This window comes from Panicum virgatum, chromosome 6N, assembly GCF_016808335.1.
Source record: "Panicum virgatum strain AP13 chromosome 6N, P.virgatum_v5, whole genome shotgun sequence".
Taxonomy (NCBI): Eukaryota; Viridiplantae; Streptophyta; class Magnoliopsida; order Poales; family Poaceae; genus Panicum; species Panicum virgatum.
The window spans coordinates 1248083-1266362 of record NC_053150.1 but is presented as its reverse complement, the minus strand read 5'-3'; the positions used below and the strand labels follow the sequence as shown (position 1 = coordinate 1266362).

Genomic DNA, 18280 nt, shown 5'->3' with positions numbered 1-18280 from the left:
ACTTGTGTAGTGTGAAAATTAATGTATATGGTGTCATGAGAATACGTGCGCTTCTCACACATATGTTGCAAATATGGAGTCATTGCTATCAATATATGAGGATGTCATAGTCAATGTAGGCAATCCATCTCGTTTACTTTTGAAAACTCTCAGTTCCATTCACTGTCTCAGGGCTGATACGCTTTTCTTCTTGATGTTATCTACTGATTATGTTGCATGAAAGTAGTCAAGCACAGATTAAGCTGCCGTCCTTAGTAACGCAAATAGTTTTGTGTTTTGGAGTAGCATTGTTAATTTTTCTGTCGCCTCTATGCTGCCATTTATATGATGCCCTTATTAGCATGATGTTCAGTAGAATCTAATCCAGTGTTGCCATTACCAAATTTTCATGCAGTCATATGTAATATAGGCTTACCTCTGTTGATCCTCAGCTTGTGATGCCATAAGTTTACCTTTGTTGATTTTCTGCCTATGATGCCAAGTTACACCATGCAACGATCATGTTTTATTAGTCCACTTATCTTTGCAACCAAGCAGTCACTATGTCTGCATGTTGTATACTAACCTTCAGACCTTTCTTTGTTACTGACTTCTGTAATTAAGGTGAAAGGAGATGCCACTGTGGAAGATGTTTTTGCTGAGAGCGACAAGCTGCTGTGTTCTATCTTGGACAAGAAAACAGAAATTGTTGCTAGTGCATGAGCAATGGGGGAAAAGGGGGCGCAGGTGAGACATGTTGTAATGTAGATGCGATTGAGGCATAGGAATTTTGGCTCAAATTGTACCATGTGTTGTTGTACATGAATGGAAGTGAAGGGTTTCGCAAAAAAAAAAAAAGTGAAGTGTGACCGCTCATTCATAGGATATGAGAACTTTAGATATCCTTTTATCATTCACTGCTGTACATGTTTTACTGTTCTTTAAACATGCATACATGTGTTGTTTCTCAACTGGAGTAATGGTCAGGGCGTTGATTTTTTTTATCTGATGTTTGCTGAGAGAAGTTATAGCATTGTTATATCCTTTTAACTTTCATTTCATCCAGAAGAGAGAGCTTGGTCATGGTTCATCAATCAGAGACTCAGAGTTATTAAACAGAGCTCACTCCTCCTCGTCGCTCTGCAATTCACGCATACTCTCCGTTCTCCAAGTTGCACCACATGTCCCAGCAGGCAAGACCTGCTGAGCAGACACACTGAAAAATCACAGGCGGTCCATGGAACCTCCCGGCTTGATCCCCACATGCTTCTCTCATCGTACCAGCCCTGCTGACCTTGATGAGACCCGCTCGGGAAACTTGGCTTAAAGAACCTCGGCTTCAGAAGCGCCTCCTTGCAGGAGGCAGCACGGCCACCATGTCCCGTCACTTCATGGGCAGGTCCAGACAGCTCCTGCACATCAATGGCCTCTTTACCTTTGCTCCTGAGATCATTCTCCCTCGTTGCCTTCTGCCATGGCGATTGATTGTTTCCTCAGCCTAGTCACAAAGAGAGCAAGTTACAGGGTGAGGGAGGCTTCTCCTTGCAAGACAGTCGGCAGTCCATGCGGCGCTATTGCAATACAATCCGATATTTCACAGTTCTCTCATTTCCTCTCCCTTGTGGACCGATCGTAACAAAAGCAAGTTAATCTACTTAACTGATAGAATTCGCGGACTAAGCAATATGCTAACTTTTTACAAAGTTTAACCAAGCCATGTAGCATCAAATCATTAAACATTAGAAATTTAGTCTTAAGCTGCTAGGTAAATTTGAGACACTATTAATTAGAAATCAAATTTAATTAATAGAGATATAGAATTTATACATAATTACTTTATGAAACTATATGTGATTGCTATCTATTAAAAATGGTAGAACAGTCTAGCTTATGTATAAATAAGACGGAATAGGTAAGTCAAAGCAAAGGGTAGGAAAAACTGAATCAGCAAAGAAAAAACTTTCAAACTACAGGAAACTTGATCTATTTCTGTTATAAGGTACCACAACAAATTTCATGACATCTTTGATGTGAAGCATCATAGCAATCTTCATTCATTTTGACCATAATGGCATTAGTGATTTTCTGTTATAGTTCCTATCTAGAAAGATCTATCGGTGTAGGCTAAGGAACTGATGCACGATTCAAGTTAATTTATCACAACAGTAATTTTTTTCTAAACATAAATTTAAAAATACGAGACAAGAAGGGGCAAACTAAACAAGAATAAGAAAAATGCCAGCACACAGTGAACATCTCCCTTTTTAGTTTAATCATCTTCTCATCAATAAATTTTGGCAAATCCAGATGACATTGCCCAAGTACAAGCACACTTATTGTCCGACCTGGGTTTAGAACCACAAGATCATCTAGTCATCACTCCATGATCTCAACCACAGCTCGGCCGATGATCTTGCCTTGATTGAGATCCTCATAGGCGCCATTTGCCTCCTCGAACTTGCATTTCCTCGATATGGTGTTCTGGAGGTTGAAGGCGCCACTTTCCGCGAGCTTCACGATCTGAGGAAGATCTTGCCTGGCCCTCGCACCGTATGATCCAATGATTTTCACCTGGTTCCAAGCAACCATGTAAGAATTAACAAGGAACCATGCATACAATACAAACAGTGAAGCCAGTCGAATTGTGTACCTGTCGCCGAACAAGACGGGTTATATCAACCTCCCCAACTACGTTTGTTGCAGCAAGCCCAATCATAACAGCTTTGCCTCCATCTCGTACGCTCTTTGTACACTGGGCAAATGTCAATGCCTTACCAAGTGCCTCTACAGCCACATCCACACCCCTTCCATCAGTAATTTCCTGTGAACAGCAAGATAATTACATTTGAATGGGGTCAGCAGATGAAAAGTTCAATTTGCACATTTGAACACAGCCCACTTACAGAAAAAGAAACTGAAAAACCAAGACAAGCAACCTCAGCACTTGAATAGTTTGTGAACTCAAGTGGTTATGTTGATAAATCATACATATTGACGATCAACACGTACCTTTATCCTTTCAACGGCATCCTCTTTTGCTGCGTTTACAGTGTGGGTTGCTCCAAGTGTTCTAGCATTCTGGAGCTTCTCATCAAGAACATCCACTGCGATGACTTCAGAAGCTCCAAAGGCTTTTGCTATCTGTAAACAGCTGCAAATTTGTCTTATGAGGTGCTGTGAACAAAAGATCTACTTTTAGGAGAAGCGTACTCATGTAATCATGTTTCTGTTTTTCATTGTTACAATTAAATGGAGAAATATGAACGCTAAGCATCATTAAATCAGGCATCTGCTAACCTTGATCCGACCCCACCGACTCCAATCACAGCTACTGAATCACCCGCACGCATTTCAGCAGAATGCCTCAGGGCACCATATGCGGTAAACACTGCACATCCCAAGATTGCTGATTCTGTGTATGGCAACGAATGAGGGAGAACTGCTAGAGCGTTGGCTGGCACGACACAGTACTCTGCAAGCCCGCCCATGCTGTACATATACACTGGTTTCCCTGAAGATGGAAAAATAACTTTAATACTTCACAATTATATTGTGGCATTACTGAAGAATGATGCAATCAGATATCCTCAGGTTACCATTGCTGCGTAGAAACAGGCGTGTTTCACCATCATATAGAGTTCCTTTAGCACGGTTATACGCAAAGAAAGACTCACAAAGATCTTCTTGGCCCTGTATCGAGTCAGTGCTGATGAACATAAGCAAGAAATCTTTGAAAACACTAGAAAAAAGGGTTATCGTTATCCAAAGATGTTATACCTTAACACAGTAAAAGCAGTTGCCACAGGGCATTATGAACGCACCAACAACATGGCTTCCAATTGGTAACCTGAAACGTTTTCGGAAAAGGGACCTATCAATTCTGAAATAACACAATGACTGAAGTTTGACAAACTGAATTAACAGATCTCTATATGTGGTAACAACAAAGTTGTCAGCCTCAACAGCAGTAGTCCTATATGAATGAAGCATATGCAGTCTGGTTTCATTGATGTACCGATTGATGATTTCAATAGGAGTGTGCGTGCCGTGGTCGACAACCTCCCCGGTGATCTCATGGCCCACGACACAAGGGCTGGAGAAAGGGATTTCTCCTTTCATGACATGGAGGTCGGAATGGCAGACACCGCAAGCTGCACAAGTTTGTCAACGCCGTGTCAGATGAACATCTTAGGAATCAGATTAAGTTCTTAAGATCAATCACCACAACACTCCAATCTCCCACACTCCCATAGTTGTCATAGAAAGAATGCAGGCACTCAAGTGAATCATCATTGCAGAGTGTGTGAGATGAAACCAACCAATTTAGCATTTGATTATGCAAGCATTATCATTAGAATTTGGGTTCAAGTTAGTTCTGATTCATGGACTCCTAACCAGCAGCTGGCACTTGGGAATTCTAATTCAGAATTAGAGTCAGAGAAGAACCCAGCGAGGGCATCTAAAACTGAAGGCTGAAACAAAGCGACAGCTATGGAATAAGACTCTTTGGTCTCGATGAAGAAAAAGGCGGGACCTTTAGTTTTGATGAGGAGCTCGCCGGCCTTGGGCCGCGGCATCTGAAACTCCTCGAGCGTGAGTGGGCGGCCGGGCTCCCAGAAGACGGCGCCGCGCATGTAGCTGGGCCCGCCCGCCACGTGGTACCCCGCGGCGGCGGCGGAGTCGGACCCCGCCGATGCCGAGGCGGAGAAGGAGCGGCGGAGGAGCGCGCCGCCGATCCGGCGGAGGAGGGCGTGGGAGGAGGAGGAAGCGGACATGGCCATGGCCTCGAGTCGACCAACTCAGCTGCAGCTGTCAAGCAACTACTGACTACTCCATCCTCTTTACTACTGCAGGTTTGCAGCCGCCGCCGCTTTTATTTAACTTTTGATGGAAGATTATTCGTAACAACATCCAACTTGTTTGTTTATATATATTTATGAGGATGTTTGGATAAAATACGGATGCTAAAGTTTAGCTCTAGATATGCTATTGGGACTGAACATGAGTTGATGAGAGCTAATCAATTGCTAATGGATCCTAATGACTAATTAGCCATCATCTATGTAATCAGATTAATAATTAGCTTATATTTAGACCGACTATTTGATAGGTAAATAAATACGCTAAAGTTTATCCCTACATCCAAACTCCAATTGGAGAGTGGTACACCAAAAACTTCTCTGAAATTTCAGACGTGACGTGTAGCTGTTGTTGTTTTGTCCATTCCAATCTCCAATTCAGTACAAGAGGTGGTATAAATCTTGGATGTGTCAGGAGGAAGCAACTTGCATCCAAATTATATATTGGTGGTGGAGATGAGATAGTGACGAAGCATCCGGCTGCTAAACCACATCCAAATTAAGTAGCATTTGTTCATGTTATCCTAGTATTTGTTCATGTGACTTTCTTGGAGCATGGATAAGGATACATAGGATGACGGACAAAGCCTCCAACCACTGCCACATGGGACCACCAGTCATGCTTCAGATTCCTTTGGACTTGTAAGTATATATATTGGTGGTGTCGTCTGAAAATAATCATGACTTTGCTTTAGCCTTGCCATTTAATCACCATACTGAACCCACAAACTGAGGCTCAGCTTACTACAAACAATGTTTACTTGTAAGTCTGCTCCAAGAAAAAAAATGCCTGATTATGGCGACCAAATAATGTTTAAGACATCACTTGTATTATTTACACAAACACTGACAAGTTGATCCAACAACCTGTACTGTACAGCACCCACAAATAAAATCGAGCTACTGTGCAGCACCAAGGCGCAGCTTCTCATCTCCAATGATCCACCTCGTCAGATGGCTTGGATCCTCGGCTAGTGCGCGGCATGAAGGGATGATGCTGAGGTCCGAGCCTATGACCTGATAGTCATCCAGTGCGGCTTGCATTTCTGCCTCTACCCGAGCATCATTTGAAATGTCAAGATCCACGCTAAGGGCCTCCGCGTAGTGCCGTTCTTTCTCGGGGTCATGCTCGAAAGGATCCATGACAGATCCCTACAGTATCGCAAGCATAAATAAGCAGCCTTAAACATTCTGAAGCAAAGATGATGAGATTTTATTTTTAGCATGCCACAACCATTCAGTTGCTTACCTGGCAGAGTTCAGAGTAATGTTTGTAAGCCCCGCTGTTTTCATCTTGGTCATATATCAGTGTTCCGCCATACCAACCGTTCTCTACATCCGCTGTTGTGAATGCAAGATACCTGCATATTTGAAAGGTAACCAAAAAAAAAACTCTTATCCACAATGGATTGTAAAAATGATGGCTATCAACAACACCCACTCACAACGAGTCATTTATAAAGAGCTATAGCAATATGTGGAGTCACCTTCTGAAAATGTCCTCCTCGCATGATTCAGATGAGGAGGATAGCCAATTCAGTTCCCCATAAAGAGAGGTGGTCGCCTCATCTTTGTTTCCCTCGTTCACATTTTCAACCGGGGCAACTCTTTTTGATGGAATTGTCTCAGTATGCTTTCTTTGACCAAACAACCAGTTTGGGCTTTTAAGCTGTATCTCACTGAATCATGCATGCATGTTGTAAGGACCACATCAAGCTAATGAATTCAATCAACAACCATATGTGAAGGGGGAAAAATGCATACGCTGCATCTGGCGCCATTCCAGAAGTTCCAACACCTCCACTTAGCTTTAGATCAGCATCACAATGAAGCCTTACATTCTTTATCGAACTACATGTCATTCCCATAAGTTTGTCCAATGAAGTAAGTTTCATCCTTGAGTAATCCTCTTTACATGCTGGAACAGGGGTCAACGTGGTTCCAGGGTTCAATGCAGCTCCAGATCCCATGAACGCATTATTACCAGGTGCACAACTGTGAGTTAACATCTTGTTAAGAAACTAAGATCGTTGCATCATAACAACTGAACCAAAGAACATTTAAACTTGCCTCGAGGGGTAGCTATTGGACATAAGGTCATCACCAGCTGTTGTTACATGAAGATAGTAATCAGTATCCAGTTCCCAAAGGGCTGGTTTTCCTTCTTGTGGTTGAAAATATCCCAGAAATCTGATAATATAACCAAATTAAGAATCAGAGGAGGTAATCAAATTGCACCCACTGGCAGTAAACAGCTCAAGCTGCCTTGTCTGGTTAATATAGCAATGATGATGAAGCAACATGAAAGACTTACAGATTTATAGCATCTTGTTTCTCACCATCAGTGTAGGCATTACTATAATACCGTTTAATTGATTTCAGGAATTCCCGAGACTGAGTAGTAGCCTTCCACTTCCCTTGCCTCTCAGTGAAAACCTGAAAAGAAACAAATAGATGCAGTTCCAGTTCATTGGAGAGTATTGAATGTCTGAAACCAGGGGAGGAACCAAGGAGGCAACAGGAGATAGCTCCAGCTGCCATCCTACCCCAAAAAAACAATGGCTTCTGGACCCTATGAGCATAACAAATGACTAACAAATATGCTTAATTTAACATGTGGTTGAGAAATATTTACTGACCGTGTTATGTGCTGCAGATCCTCCATATTGATGAGCAAGTGCATCACCCATGCTCTGGTACATTTCCATCAAAGCTGAAGCAATGCTGCTATCAGGGTGGATGTTTGGAACATGTGTGAGTCCCATTGCATGAAGTTGCCTCCCCAAAGCAGCAAGGCCATAAGCATACTGTGCAACATTTGTGCGATCCAGGCAATCTATGCAATTTGTACGAAGGACTCCAGTTTGGTAACAAGGAGCATCACCAAGAGGCTCTTGTTTGTTAGCCTCTTTTCTTATATCCTGAAAGCCTGTAGAGCTAAGTGCATCAGCATTACTCGAGAGCCTGGAAAGATCTCCAGAACCAACCCGTATATCAAGGGAACCATCCCTGTAAAGAAGATAACATTGACAGTGTACAGTTAGTATATGTGCTATTGTGCACATGTTTGCTAAGATAGATATAATTTATAGCCCCCATAGTTACTAGTATGGTAGAGATAGATGAGCAAACATATATGAAATTGCTCATTCTTACATTCTATTTCTCAATTCTCTGATAAAAAAACACGTCTGCAGGATACAATAGTTCTGTTTGTTGTAAGCTATGCATTCCAACAGATTGCATATTTACCTTGCAGTGCTAGTTCGACTAAGCTGAGTTGACCTTTTCTTCTGGACTTTTGGCTTTCCGCTGTAGTAAAACCCAGTAAGGTCCAATGCTTCACCCGCAACTTTTCCTAAAACACCAAGTACATTTGCAGATTTGCTGACAAAGAAGAGTGTGCAACATTAGCATGTGAACAAGCACGAACTTGCATAAATTTGAAATTAGCAAGATGCATTTGAAAACCTTTTAGCAAATTTATGAAAATCCCAGTGGATGAATCTCAACTTCTTCTCTTCTGGGACATTTTGATTAAGATATCCAACCGCATTAAAATATTCACGCCTGAGCATCATTTCACGTGGCCTTTTTTCAACAGTCTACACAGAAAACAAAAAATTCTTGATGTGTACCACATTAAGGATGAAACGTAACATGTCAGTTGTCAATACAAACAAGTAAAAGTAGAATAGCAACAACTAACTCCGCTACACCACAAATTGAACTAACATGTCCATGCAAAACTTTAAAAAGATGCACATTGTTCAGATCAGTTTTGACTGCACCTGGTCTAAATTTTTCACTGGCGACGCATGAAGAATCAATGATATACATGCAAACAAAAAGAATATTGTATTCATCGACAGATATCAATGTGGTATGTGTAGCAATCATTTCTTGTGTGCAGTGGAGTAAGGATTATAGCCTCAAATACCTAATGAAACGAAAGTAAAGTATATTTGAAAAAGGAACAGGTCAATGATCTTTCCACTGTCTCATACAGGGAGAGTCATTAGCTTTATCTTGAAGCTATCATTTGGGAGAATCAAAACTAAAATAAGCAATAAGCAAATGAAGATATTTGGGGATTGCAAAATCAAGTTGCAAGTATGTACCTTTATCAAATTGAGTATTATGATAGGATGTCCATATCGCTGGGCGAGATCATCAAAATGTAATTTGGTTGCTTCATATGTGGGATCATATCTCTGCACTGCAGTGAATTTTTAAGGTAAGACAGCACTGAGACATCTTATGAATTTTAAGGTCTAGAAGCATGTTCATTTAAAGTTGAGAGCTAGGATGAGCATCAAAAAGCCAAAACTCAACCATTCTCAGATGCACAAGTCTAGTATTCTACCCAAGGAAATAAAATTTTATTTTAATATATGAATATCCTCTGAGATTATAAACAATTATTTACAAGATCTACTAACCAAAAATGTCAGGCTTAGGACTGAGTCGTGAAGCCTCTTGAGACCAAAAGAGAGGGATCGATCCTCGCATCTGTACTACGGCACTCATTCTTCCTTTCAACGAACCAGCTTCTTCTTCAAATACTATCTGTTCTGTTTCAACATCGTTAGCAACTTTTCCATGGTCATTCACCCCTCTTTTCAAATACCTACAGAAGCCATGAGGGGGTGAAAATTTTCAATTGAACAAGAATGCGATAATGTATCAACTTGCAGAGCATAGAGAAATGGTGCCGAGTGGTAAGTGACTGAAAGATGATATGACAAACAAACAAAAAGAAAGAAGAAGAATTCGAAAAGGTATTCAAGAAAGCCTCCAAATGCAAAATCTGTCTTCCCAGTTCCCACGGACATCTGGCTTATCCCTTTGATCCAAGACTGTGATCTATTGATTCAACACTAAGCTCAAGGTGGAATAACAAAAGGAGGATATGGGTTTTACATTTTTGAAACAAGGCATGCATGTGACAACTCGACAGCGATATTAAAAACATAATGTGCTCAATGGAAGAGGACATGAAAGCCCCAATATAAGGATAATGACTTCAGCTTACATGAAGGCAAAAGGACATCGAGAAATATGGAATGACTTGAAAGCAAACAAAGCCTACCGTGTCCCGGCAAAGTGTCGGGATCTTCTAGAGATGAGGACAACATTTATCTCCCGGCCAAAAATTGACAGCCTCACCTGGAAAACAAATGGGAAAGACAAGGTTCAACTGGAGCTCATGAATCAAGCAAGATTCCAAAACCTCATGCAATAGAAAAAGTTATAGTAGGAAAAGAACATATTATTACTAACCTGCTTGAAGTGCCCATGGACAAGAGCTACTGTCCAGAGAGTATTCCGGCACCTTGAACGTATTGGCTCTGTCAGGAAAGTGTTCCATACAAACAAATTTTCATAGGGCATTTCCTTAATCCCAGCAGAAGTGACATTTTGCTGCAGGCTCTGCATGATGGGATATGTGTAGCTATAGAAGAAATCCTTGGTGAGATCGACACTAGCCAAAAGCTTCTTGTACCTATTGTTATAGAGGGTATAAACTTCATAATCAGTAAATGTACACTGGTATGTACAAACTCAAACGGGCAAAACAGTGCAGAAAAAGGCTCTCTCTTATACCTAAGCTCATTCTTCGAGGTCGCAACATCCGTCTGCACGGATGAGTGTGGGATGGTGATCATCTGACTGTCATCTATACAGTATATAGCATGTCCGCAAATGCAACCGATTTGGCGGCGCTTGGTAACTAGAATCAGGTAATACGACTCGAGAAACTTGATGCAACCTGCATAGCAAAAAGGAAACAGAAACAAAGCATATTGAGAAACAGCCGCACAAGGATATATATAGGAGCTTTCTATTGAAACAAGTGGATGACTCGGGGAAGAAACATAAGGTCTATAAACCCATTCTACGCGATCCTATCGAGAAGTGCTCCCATCATCTGATTGGGAAACGCATATCAGCAAGCAACATTAGAGTTGCTGGCTAGAGATTCTAGGGGCATTCCTAATACGAAGTATCCAAGTCATATCTATCCTGAGGCAGTTTTTCAACCAAAACAATCCCGCCAAATCACCATTAGAATTTATCCACCGAAAAAGAAGAACATTTCAGGAAATCCAATCATCCCATCCGGCGCAATAGCGGGAGGCGGATGAAGGAAGGGATCAATGCGTCGGACAGGCAATTGACCAGTGAGAAAAAAAAAGGGACCTGCGATTCCGTAGGCCTTGGTGACGAAGGTGAGCCCCCCGGTGGAGCGGTTGCCCTCGTCGATGCGCTGGAGGAGGCTCTTGACCTCCTGCAGCGAGTACCAGACGGGGTCCTCGCTGACGTTGAGCTCCGATGGCTCGGAGCGGTCGATCTTGAGCACCCGGAACCAGCGCTTCTCCCGCGAGCTCCCGATCACGTAGAACCTCTGCACGCGGCCCGGGCGGATTAGATCAGCGGAGCAAGTCCAATCGGATGGAGAATTGGGGGGGTAATGATGAGGAGGCGGGTGACGGGAGATACTCACGGCGCGCGTCTCGTAGAGGCGGAACTTCTCCAGGGTCGCCGCCAACGACGGGTCGTCCGCCTCCGCTGCCGCCATCCCGCGAGACGCCCGCCGCCAATCGCGCGCGCGCGAGGCTGCAAGAGATGGATCGAAGGAAGATTCCAAGGTACGAGACGAGAGGAACGGCGGAGAAGGCGTACGCTGTTGGGAAGGGAGGACGTGTCGTAACTCGGCAGTGGCGGCGTACTTGGGCAAAATGCGTGATCGTGTGCGAGAGGCGAACTGAATGGGCCATACTGGATCGTGATTCTAATTGAGTTTGAGTGGGCCGCACAGAAAACAACCGAGCTTTTCTTTTTTGCATTTCTTCTGTGGGCCGGGCCTCCACGTTCGTCGGCTAATTTTGTTGCTTCTCTCTCATGCTGTCACTTGAGACTTGAGAGATTCTTTGAGCCTGATTGGTTTTCCAAAATTTGTCTTGCCAAAATTTTGGTAACTATAAATTTTGGCACTCAATTGGTTGGAATCCAAAAAATTAGCCCACCTCATAAAGTACTTGCCAAGATTTTGCCAAAAAAAAAATTCCAATATTTTGGCCTGCCCTAGTTTTGGCAAAATTTTGGAATCAAACTAATCAGACCCTTTATGTCGATAAGAATATTGCCTACCACTTATAGCACAATACCTATAGTGATTTCATCAATTTTAAGAATTTATCAGTTCATTCTTTGAAGATACTCATAGGAGCAGGATTTGTGTGCGTGAGTTTATAGAGGTGTGAGTGCTTTGTGAGTGTCGAGTTATACTTTGTAATTAAAAAAAAAGAAAAAAAACTTGAGAGGTTCTTTCATCGGTTACATTATGTATACAACTGCGATCGTGATTCACTCATTTTGCACACAATTATTTATGAAGCTGATCATTGGCCTATTTCAAACGTACGTTCTCCAGTTTTTCCAATGTAGAGTAGAGAGCACGGGAATTCCGAATGTACAGACAGACAGCTCAAGGTGGGCTTCTCGCACGCGCTGCACAGTAAGCTAAGCTTTTCCCAACGACAATGACCGACCACTTCGCTGCGCTGCAGGGCCGAGGCGGCAGCAACTCAACCTAAAGCTGAACGGCACACAGCGGCAGGCACGCCTCTGACACGACCAAGTGCTACACCACATACAAGAGCAGAAAGCCAAAAGGGGAAAGCACGAGAATGCTTCAGACAGAAGCATACCCCATGCAGATGCAGATAGATAGATCACAATCATCTCTATAGATCTCAGAAAAGTAGCCCACAACACCACACCAACCCAACGGTCTCCCAATAATGTCATCAGCGAAAGGACAAGAAGAGGAGAAAAGGATCAGCTACCAAACCAAGTGTACACAGGTCAGCAGAAACAAGAAGATGATGAGGCCGATGCTGAGGCCGAGACGGCCTCGCCGAACATCAATGTATCGCCTTGACATGGGGGAGACCTACAACCCCAAGGAGGGAAACCTATAGGTACTACTGCCGCTCCCCACTCAGTCGCCATAATCAGTGCTGCCGCTACACGAGCTGCTGCCATCCCGGCTGTGCTGCGACATGCTCCTCAGGTGGCCCGGCAGGCTAGCCAAGCTGTCTATGCTCTTCTCCCGGAAGAAACGCTCCCTCTCGGCATGCTTCGCGGGGGGCGGCGGGATCAGAGGACCGAGCTCGGGTCTCGGCTCCACCTGGTCTGGAGAGCGGATGTTGAGCGCGCCAAGTTTCTTGTCGGGGTGAGGTGGCTGGATGGTCAGCGGGCGCCGCATCTTGTCATCTGGTATGAATCGGAATGACGGCACAGAATCATCTGTGTAATCTTGAGATAGAGCTTTCCCCTTCCTCAGTCTGTGTCAGTAGGGGGAAAAAGAATTATGTTTGAGGCCACCATCCACCACTTGTAGGACGAAGGAGTGAAAAATCGTACCTCCGATATAGACTTTCAGCATCTTCTTCCTCCTCTTCCTCCAGATTAGAAGCTACTGTTGTAGTCGGCTGAACTGAAAGCAATGCATCGTGCCGCACAAGGACCTTATGTAGCTCTTCATTTAGCTCTATAGCTTGTGATACCACTGCTTCGTCCCTAACAAATAGTGACAGCAAAAAATATAAGTGCAAAAGCAAATCAGAAGCCTGTGACAAAAAGGAGTGGAGAAATGTCCCACATGCACACGGAAATATAAACCAGAGAGGTTTCCAACAACCACAAACACAAGGCAAAAATGAAACATTTGAAAAACTGAACCCATACCTTGATGTCATAACAAGGTGCATTATTCTTTGCTTCTGAAATGTACATTGCTCGACAAGATCCAACACAAATTCATCAGTTGCGCCCTACAAGAACACAGAACTAGGTCATTATTCTACACAGTAGGCTACCTCTACAAGAAAAAACACTTTGGCTACCTAAGAAGAAAAGGATACAAAGGTTTTAAATAGAAAATGATATAGATATCAATAGCATAACTGATGTTAAAGTGAATGATTCAACTGATACCTCAGGGTGTCTAGGATCCATAGAATTTAGCACATCCCTTAAAACTTCCATCACACTAGAGGCTTTCCGTACTATACTGGAAAATATATAAAAGAATGCACTGTTAAAACATTGGAAAAACAGCCGTACATTTGAGGCGGAGTTTGTTGCATTATGCAGTTATCTTAACCAACGCTTAAGGGTACTACCACACAGATGCTAATTAAGGCATCCTAACTATGCCTGCACGGAACAGAAATTTGCATGCTATAAATTTCCACGCAAACAAATGTAAGAAGATTACTACAGTTCAAGGCATGCGTAAAACATTTTTGCTCCATGCAGTTCTATTTTGCAATTACCAACTGAGCATCTGCATTTAGCTCCTACCAAAGGTAATCAAGAAGATAGCTCAGAGGAAGCAAAAATGGAAAAGAACACAAATCATGATATCACCAAGTGGGCAAGTGAAACACTATTATAAAAGGAAATTTAAAGTTGCACCTAAGTGCTTACAAATGGCTACTCCACCGCATGCTGGAACACCAGAGAACAGGCCGTATATCATCATAGGTGACTCTAGAAATAAAGCATCAACATGTACACTAGAAAGCTACTATTCTGTTACTTAAATGGCATGAGAAGGGGTGCCATGTATCTGTTTTCACCAGGAAAGCAAAACAAAATGTCATCATGGAGATATCAAAATACTGGAATGTTAACATGCTAGCTTAACTTGCAGCACAACTAACAGCATATTTCAACCAAAAGAACCAAATTCGAAAAGAATCTTGAGAAATGAGTAAATTTATGTAAGATGCAGCTTGAGATGGTCAATAACAAGGGCAAGATGGTACCTTGTGTCAGGAACAGGTTGAGCGTGCACTTCCTGCTGAGCTTCATTCAATCGGGTCGATAAACTTTCCTTATTTGGTTCTGTTCTCGTTTCTGGGACTGGCACTTCTGCTCGTGTGACAACAACATTTGGACGATTTGAAAATTGCACACCTGCAGACTATGGATGCAAGATAAAATTATAGCTTCAGCTATATTAGTAATAAACACTACAGCAACCAAAGCAGCTACTTGCTATTGTAAGGTAACAACAAAAGATTGCGCAAAGACAAGAATTCTGCTGCACATATTGGAGTCACAGAAGTGGTTAAGCAATAAATCTTGCAACTGCCAAACAAAGACAGAATCACTTGAGCAGGTAAAAGATTCTAGTCCATATACCTACAGACTGATATGACACTAACAGAGTTCTCAACACAATAGCAAAGAAGGAAACTAAGGAAAATGCTGAATATGATACCTACCACCAGCTCATAGTATGCATCATAGTACTGAGGGAATCTTGCTTTAGCTCCACCAAGGGATGTTTGGGTAGCATCTAGCAAAAGAAATATATTTTCTCGAACTGGCAATTCTGTCTGAAACCAAGATAGTATTCTGTCAACATCAATCAGCAAAAGTTTCATGACTCCTATCCAATATTCAGCAAAAAAAAAGAAGTTACCTTTTTCTTCACTATCTTCACAAGTATCGGAAGAAGGCCATTATCAATGACCTGCCTGTGGATAGGCTCTCCACAGTTATTCATGAGCATCTCCAATAGCTGAATCAAATAGAATCAAGACTGTTAGTCATAGAAAACACAGGAGAACATTGGATGAGCTTATTAAAATTCTCAATGGAAAATGATAGGTCATTTGGGTACAGTGGTAGCAGATAACTTATATCACGATGTAAATTTATGAGTATAAAAATCAATGTTTAATGTACAAAGCGCATAATTAACCCTGCAGACAAGGGAACATCTAAAGTGCCTCCATGGTCCCTTATATATCGAATGAACAGTAACCACTAGCAAAACTTGCCTTTTTTGGATTAATGGTATTTTCTTTTGCGGGACACTAGTTGTATAAAGAGCTAAGTCATCTCATCTCTCACTTACTATGCCACTATGATCTATGAACAAATACAAGGAGTGTGTTCCTGGTTTAATCTAGCTACTTGTAGTGCTGCGGCTGAGGCTGAGAATCCGAAAACCAGAGGGCTGCTTCTGTGAAAATAACTCACCATAACAGCATAGAGTTGAGTGTTCTTGTTCCTTCCCCCTATACACTTCTTTATAGACTTGATCACATCTTTCGCTTTTCTGGTGACAGCAACAGGAATGAGAAAGAATTAACAAATCATTCAGGAAAACAAAAACAATCTTTCCAAATGGCAACCCACGAACCACTACTTGTGTAAACAAAATCGTAGCCAACTGGCAACGAAAAACTGATAGCTCCTCCAGATGAACTCGCCGTGCGCTCGAAAGAAATCATGAAAAAATTGTGTCCACATCGAATTCGTTATCCGAACCTTCGACCAGCAAAGTTGCAACGTTGCTTGCTAACCAATGATTCCAAACGAGAAATCTAGGGGAATAGGGAATGGCAACATACCCAGGATCCTGCGCCACGAACTCGCAGATTTCGATGTTCTTCGCCCAATCCATCTCCTTGAGCTTGTCGCTCGTCGCCGCCTTCACCATTACCGACGCCATCTTCTCCCCTTGCCTCCTCCACTCTATTATCCCTCTCCTCCCAATCCCTCTGAGAATCCAAGCCCGTACTCCTCAACTCAAGGTGAGGAGAGAAGGCGTGAAGAAATTCTTCTTCCCTGCGGAAACGCCATTCCGAGCGTAAATATCGCGCCTTTCGACATAAAACGCAATCAATCGAGCAAGGAAAGAACATTCTGCCGTGGCGGAAAGGAGGAAGAGATGCAATCTGCAACCGGAAGACCACACATCGACGGGGGGATGAGAAAGGGAGAGAAGCGGTCGCACGCACAAACCTAGATCGGCCAAAGCTGCCTGGAGACGCGTTGCTAGTGTATTGCAGCTGGCGGCGGCGGTGTCGGGGCCATGGCGCGGGCGGCACCCGCGGTGATCTCAGTCGGAGGGGAGCACGCGGCCGGGAGAGACAGAGGAGTCTGGAAGCTAGGGATTAAGGAAAGAAGAAATTTTCAATGTACTAAAATTTCCTCTTTTTACAGATTGCACCGTGAACTTTGTAGTATTTGCTCTATCGCTACCAATTGACTGCCTTTAAGTCGCGACCACACCCTGGGTAGAAATTTCCATCTTGTTCAGGTTTCCGACCAATTTCCCAAAGCGCGTATTTTGTTCCGAGGATCAAAGTATCATTTTGGGTTCTTATACTCTCTCATAGCAAAAACAAGTTAAGGGAAACAACGCTTTAGAGGAACATAATACTGGAGTATGTTGTTTTTATTTGCTAGGAGTCCCTTCTCACAACTCATAGCAAATAAATTGGTGGATGTGCCACCCCGCTATGCATGACAAATAAATAGAAATGTTTTTCAACCTCATTTTGATGTAGGGGTATACTTCTCGGCATACACAATTATGCTTGACTATACAACCCTAAATGTTTTTCTACTTCAATTATGAAGTTCTCTTCACAAAAAAAAAGACTTCAATTATGAAGTTGGTTGCATTACATCGCACAAGCGTAATTAGTAATACCACCAGCTGCATGTTGTATAACTTATATTTTAAGATAGATCAACTGCTAAGATTCTTTTGTAAAAAAAGGTTCGGTAAACTGCCAAGATCCTATGAGGAGCATAGTCCTTAAAAAATATGAATTGGTAGGTAGGAACATCTTTTGATCCTGTTGCTCATTCAATCAATAGCAAAAAATGGTCTAAATCAGAGAATCTGAACCCCACCCCCCCCCCCCCCCCCCCAAAAAAAAGGAGAATCAGAGGTTGGGATGGCTAGTGCGTTTACCGGCCACTGCAGACAAAGCAGCAAAGCTGACCGCTGACCATTTGGGATGGGAGAGCGAGGGCGACCTGGACCAGCGCATCAAACGCCACCAAATTGAGGGGCCTAGGTGCAAAACGCGGGGCAACAAAAACGGGCGGGCGACAGCTTGGTGGGACGGCGTGTGTGGGCGCTCACCGGCGGGCCCCGCCTGGTCCACGCGCCGCGTGTGCTCGCCACGTGGCCCACACACCCCCGCCGCGGGCGCGGTCTAGCCGGCCGGGCTAGGAGTCGTCCTGGTGGGCCCCGCCAGCCCACCACCAGGAGTAGAGAGAGAGCCCGCGGGCGGCACGTGGGTGGGCCCGGCCCGCGCGGCGCCGCCGCTGCTGCTGCGCTAGTGCTAGCCTGGACGCACACCGGCCGCGCGCGCTTTCGGCGTGCACGGACGCGCGAGCGACGGGAGGGAGGCTGCCTGGCGGGGCCGGGCAGGGCGGGCCCACGTGGCAGCGTGGGGAAGCGGGTAGTTCCTGCGCTGGTTGCCAGAGGGGGTGACGTGGCAGAGATTAGATGGAATTGTTTGTTTCTTTAGACAGGCGGCAACCAAAAACCAATCTGATGAATCAATGGAACAGTGTCCAAGGAGAGACGAGCGAGGAGCCTACAGGCTACA

The 18280-nt window shown here is 43.5% G+C and overlaps 3 protein-coding genes across 3 annotated transcripts; all 3 read right to left on the bottom strand.

The window, feature by feature from the left end:
• Positions 1-2206: 2206 nt before the first annotated feature.
• On the bottom strand, positions 2207-4824 carry LOC120678403 (alcohol dehydrogenase-like). The gene is made up of 8 exons (XM_039959584.1): positions 4514-4824; positions 3995-4130; positions 3757-3826; positions 3576-3669; positions 3277-3490; positions 2989-3130; positions 2630-2800; positions 2207-2550 (listed from the first exon to the last, which is right to left on the bottom strand). Exons 1-8 carry the CDS (start codon positions 4758-4760, stop codon positions 2356-2358), a joined length of 1269 nt encoding a protein of 422 aa, XP_039815518.1. The 5' UTR covers positions 4761-4824; the 3' UTR covers positions 2207-2355.
• A 678-nt stretch (positions 4825-5502) lies between these two features.
• Positions 5503-11545, bottom strand: LOC120678402 (phosphatidylinositol-3-phosphatase SAC1-like). Its single transcript, XM_039959583.1, has 16 exons — positions 11347-11545; positions 11043-11247; positions 10446-10611; positions 10122-10344; positions 9931-10007; positions 9281-9468; positions 8960-9057; positions 8310-8443; positions 8091-8225; positions 7478-7847; positions 7153-7274; positions 6909-7028; positions 6603-6833; positions 6326-6517; positions 6088-6199; positions 5503-5990 (listed from the first exon to the last, which is right to left on the bottom strand). Exons 1-16 carry the CDS (start codon positions 11419-11421, stop codon positions 5739-5741), a joined length of 2700 nt encoding a protein of 899 aa, XP_039815517.1. The 5' UTR covers positions 11422-11545; the 3' UTR covers positions 5503-5738.
• A 1024-nt stretch (positions 11546-12569) lies between these two features.
• On the bottom strand, positions 12570-16832 carry LOC120678404 (TOM1-like protein 5). Its single transcript, XM_039959585.1, has 10 exons — positions 16674-16832; positions 16280-16496; positions 15906-15984; positions 15343-15441; positions 15143-15256; positions 14681-14838; positions 13845-13920; positions 13596-13681; positions 13272-13427; positions 12570-13192 (listed from the first exon to the last, which is right to left on the bottom strand). Exons 2-10 carry the CDS (start codon positions 16378-16380, stop codon positions 12847-12849), a joined length of 1215 nt encoding a protein of 404 aa, XP_039815519.1. The 5' UTR covers positions 16381-16496; positions 16674-16832; the 3' UTR covers positions 12570-12846.
• Positions 16833-18280: the final 1448 nt, after the last annotated feature.

What these genes read in the sequence shown, in the direction of transcription:
- LOC120678402 (XM_039959583.1), bottom strand. Translation starts at nt 11,421, where the DNA reads ATGGCGGCAGCGGAGGCGGACGACCCGTCGTTGGCGGCGACCCTGGAG. An exon ending in GCCTCTACGAGACGCGCGCC is followed by an intron (nt 11,248 to 11,346) that starts GTGAGTATCTCC and finishes GGCCGCGTGCAG; the next exon opens with AGGTTCTACGTGATCGGGAG. An exon ending in AGTCGAACTAGCACTGCAAG is followed by an intron (nt 7,848 to 8,090) that starts GTAAATATGCAA and finishes TCTTCTTTACAG; the next exon opens with GGATGGTTCCCTTGATATAC.
- LOC120678404 (XM_039959585.1), bottom strand. Translation starts at nt 16,380, where the DNA reads ATGGCGTCGGTAATGGTGAAGGCGGCGACGAGCGACAAGCTCAAGGAG. An exon ending in CAACCTGTTCCTGACACAAG is followed by an intron (nt 13,921 to 14,680) that starts GTACCATCTTGC and finishes TATATTTTCCAG; the next exon opens with TATAGTACGGAAAGCCTCTA. An exon ending in GCTGAAAGTCTATATCGGAG is followed by an intron (nt 13,193 to 13,271) that starts GTACGATTTTTC and finishes CTACTGACACAG; the next exon opens with ACTGAGGAAGGGGAAAGCTC.
- LOC120678403 (XM_039959584.1), bottom strand. Translation starts at nt 4,760, where the DNA reads ATGGCCATGTCCGCTTCCTCCTCCTCCCACGCCCTCCTCCGCCGGATC. An exon ending in GCTCCTCATCAAAACTAAAG is followed by an intron (nt 4,131 to 4,513) that starts GTCCCGCCTTTT and finishes AAACTTGTGCAG; the next exon opens with CTTGCGGTGTCTGCCATTCC. An exon ending in ACTGCTTTTACTGTGTTAAG is followed by an intron (nt 3,670 to 3,756) that starts GTATAACATCTT and finishes GACTCGATACAG; the next exon opens with GGCCAAGAAGATCTTTGTGA.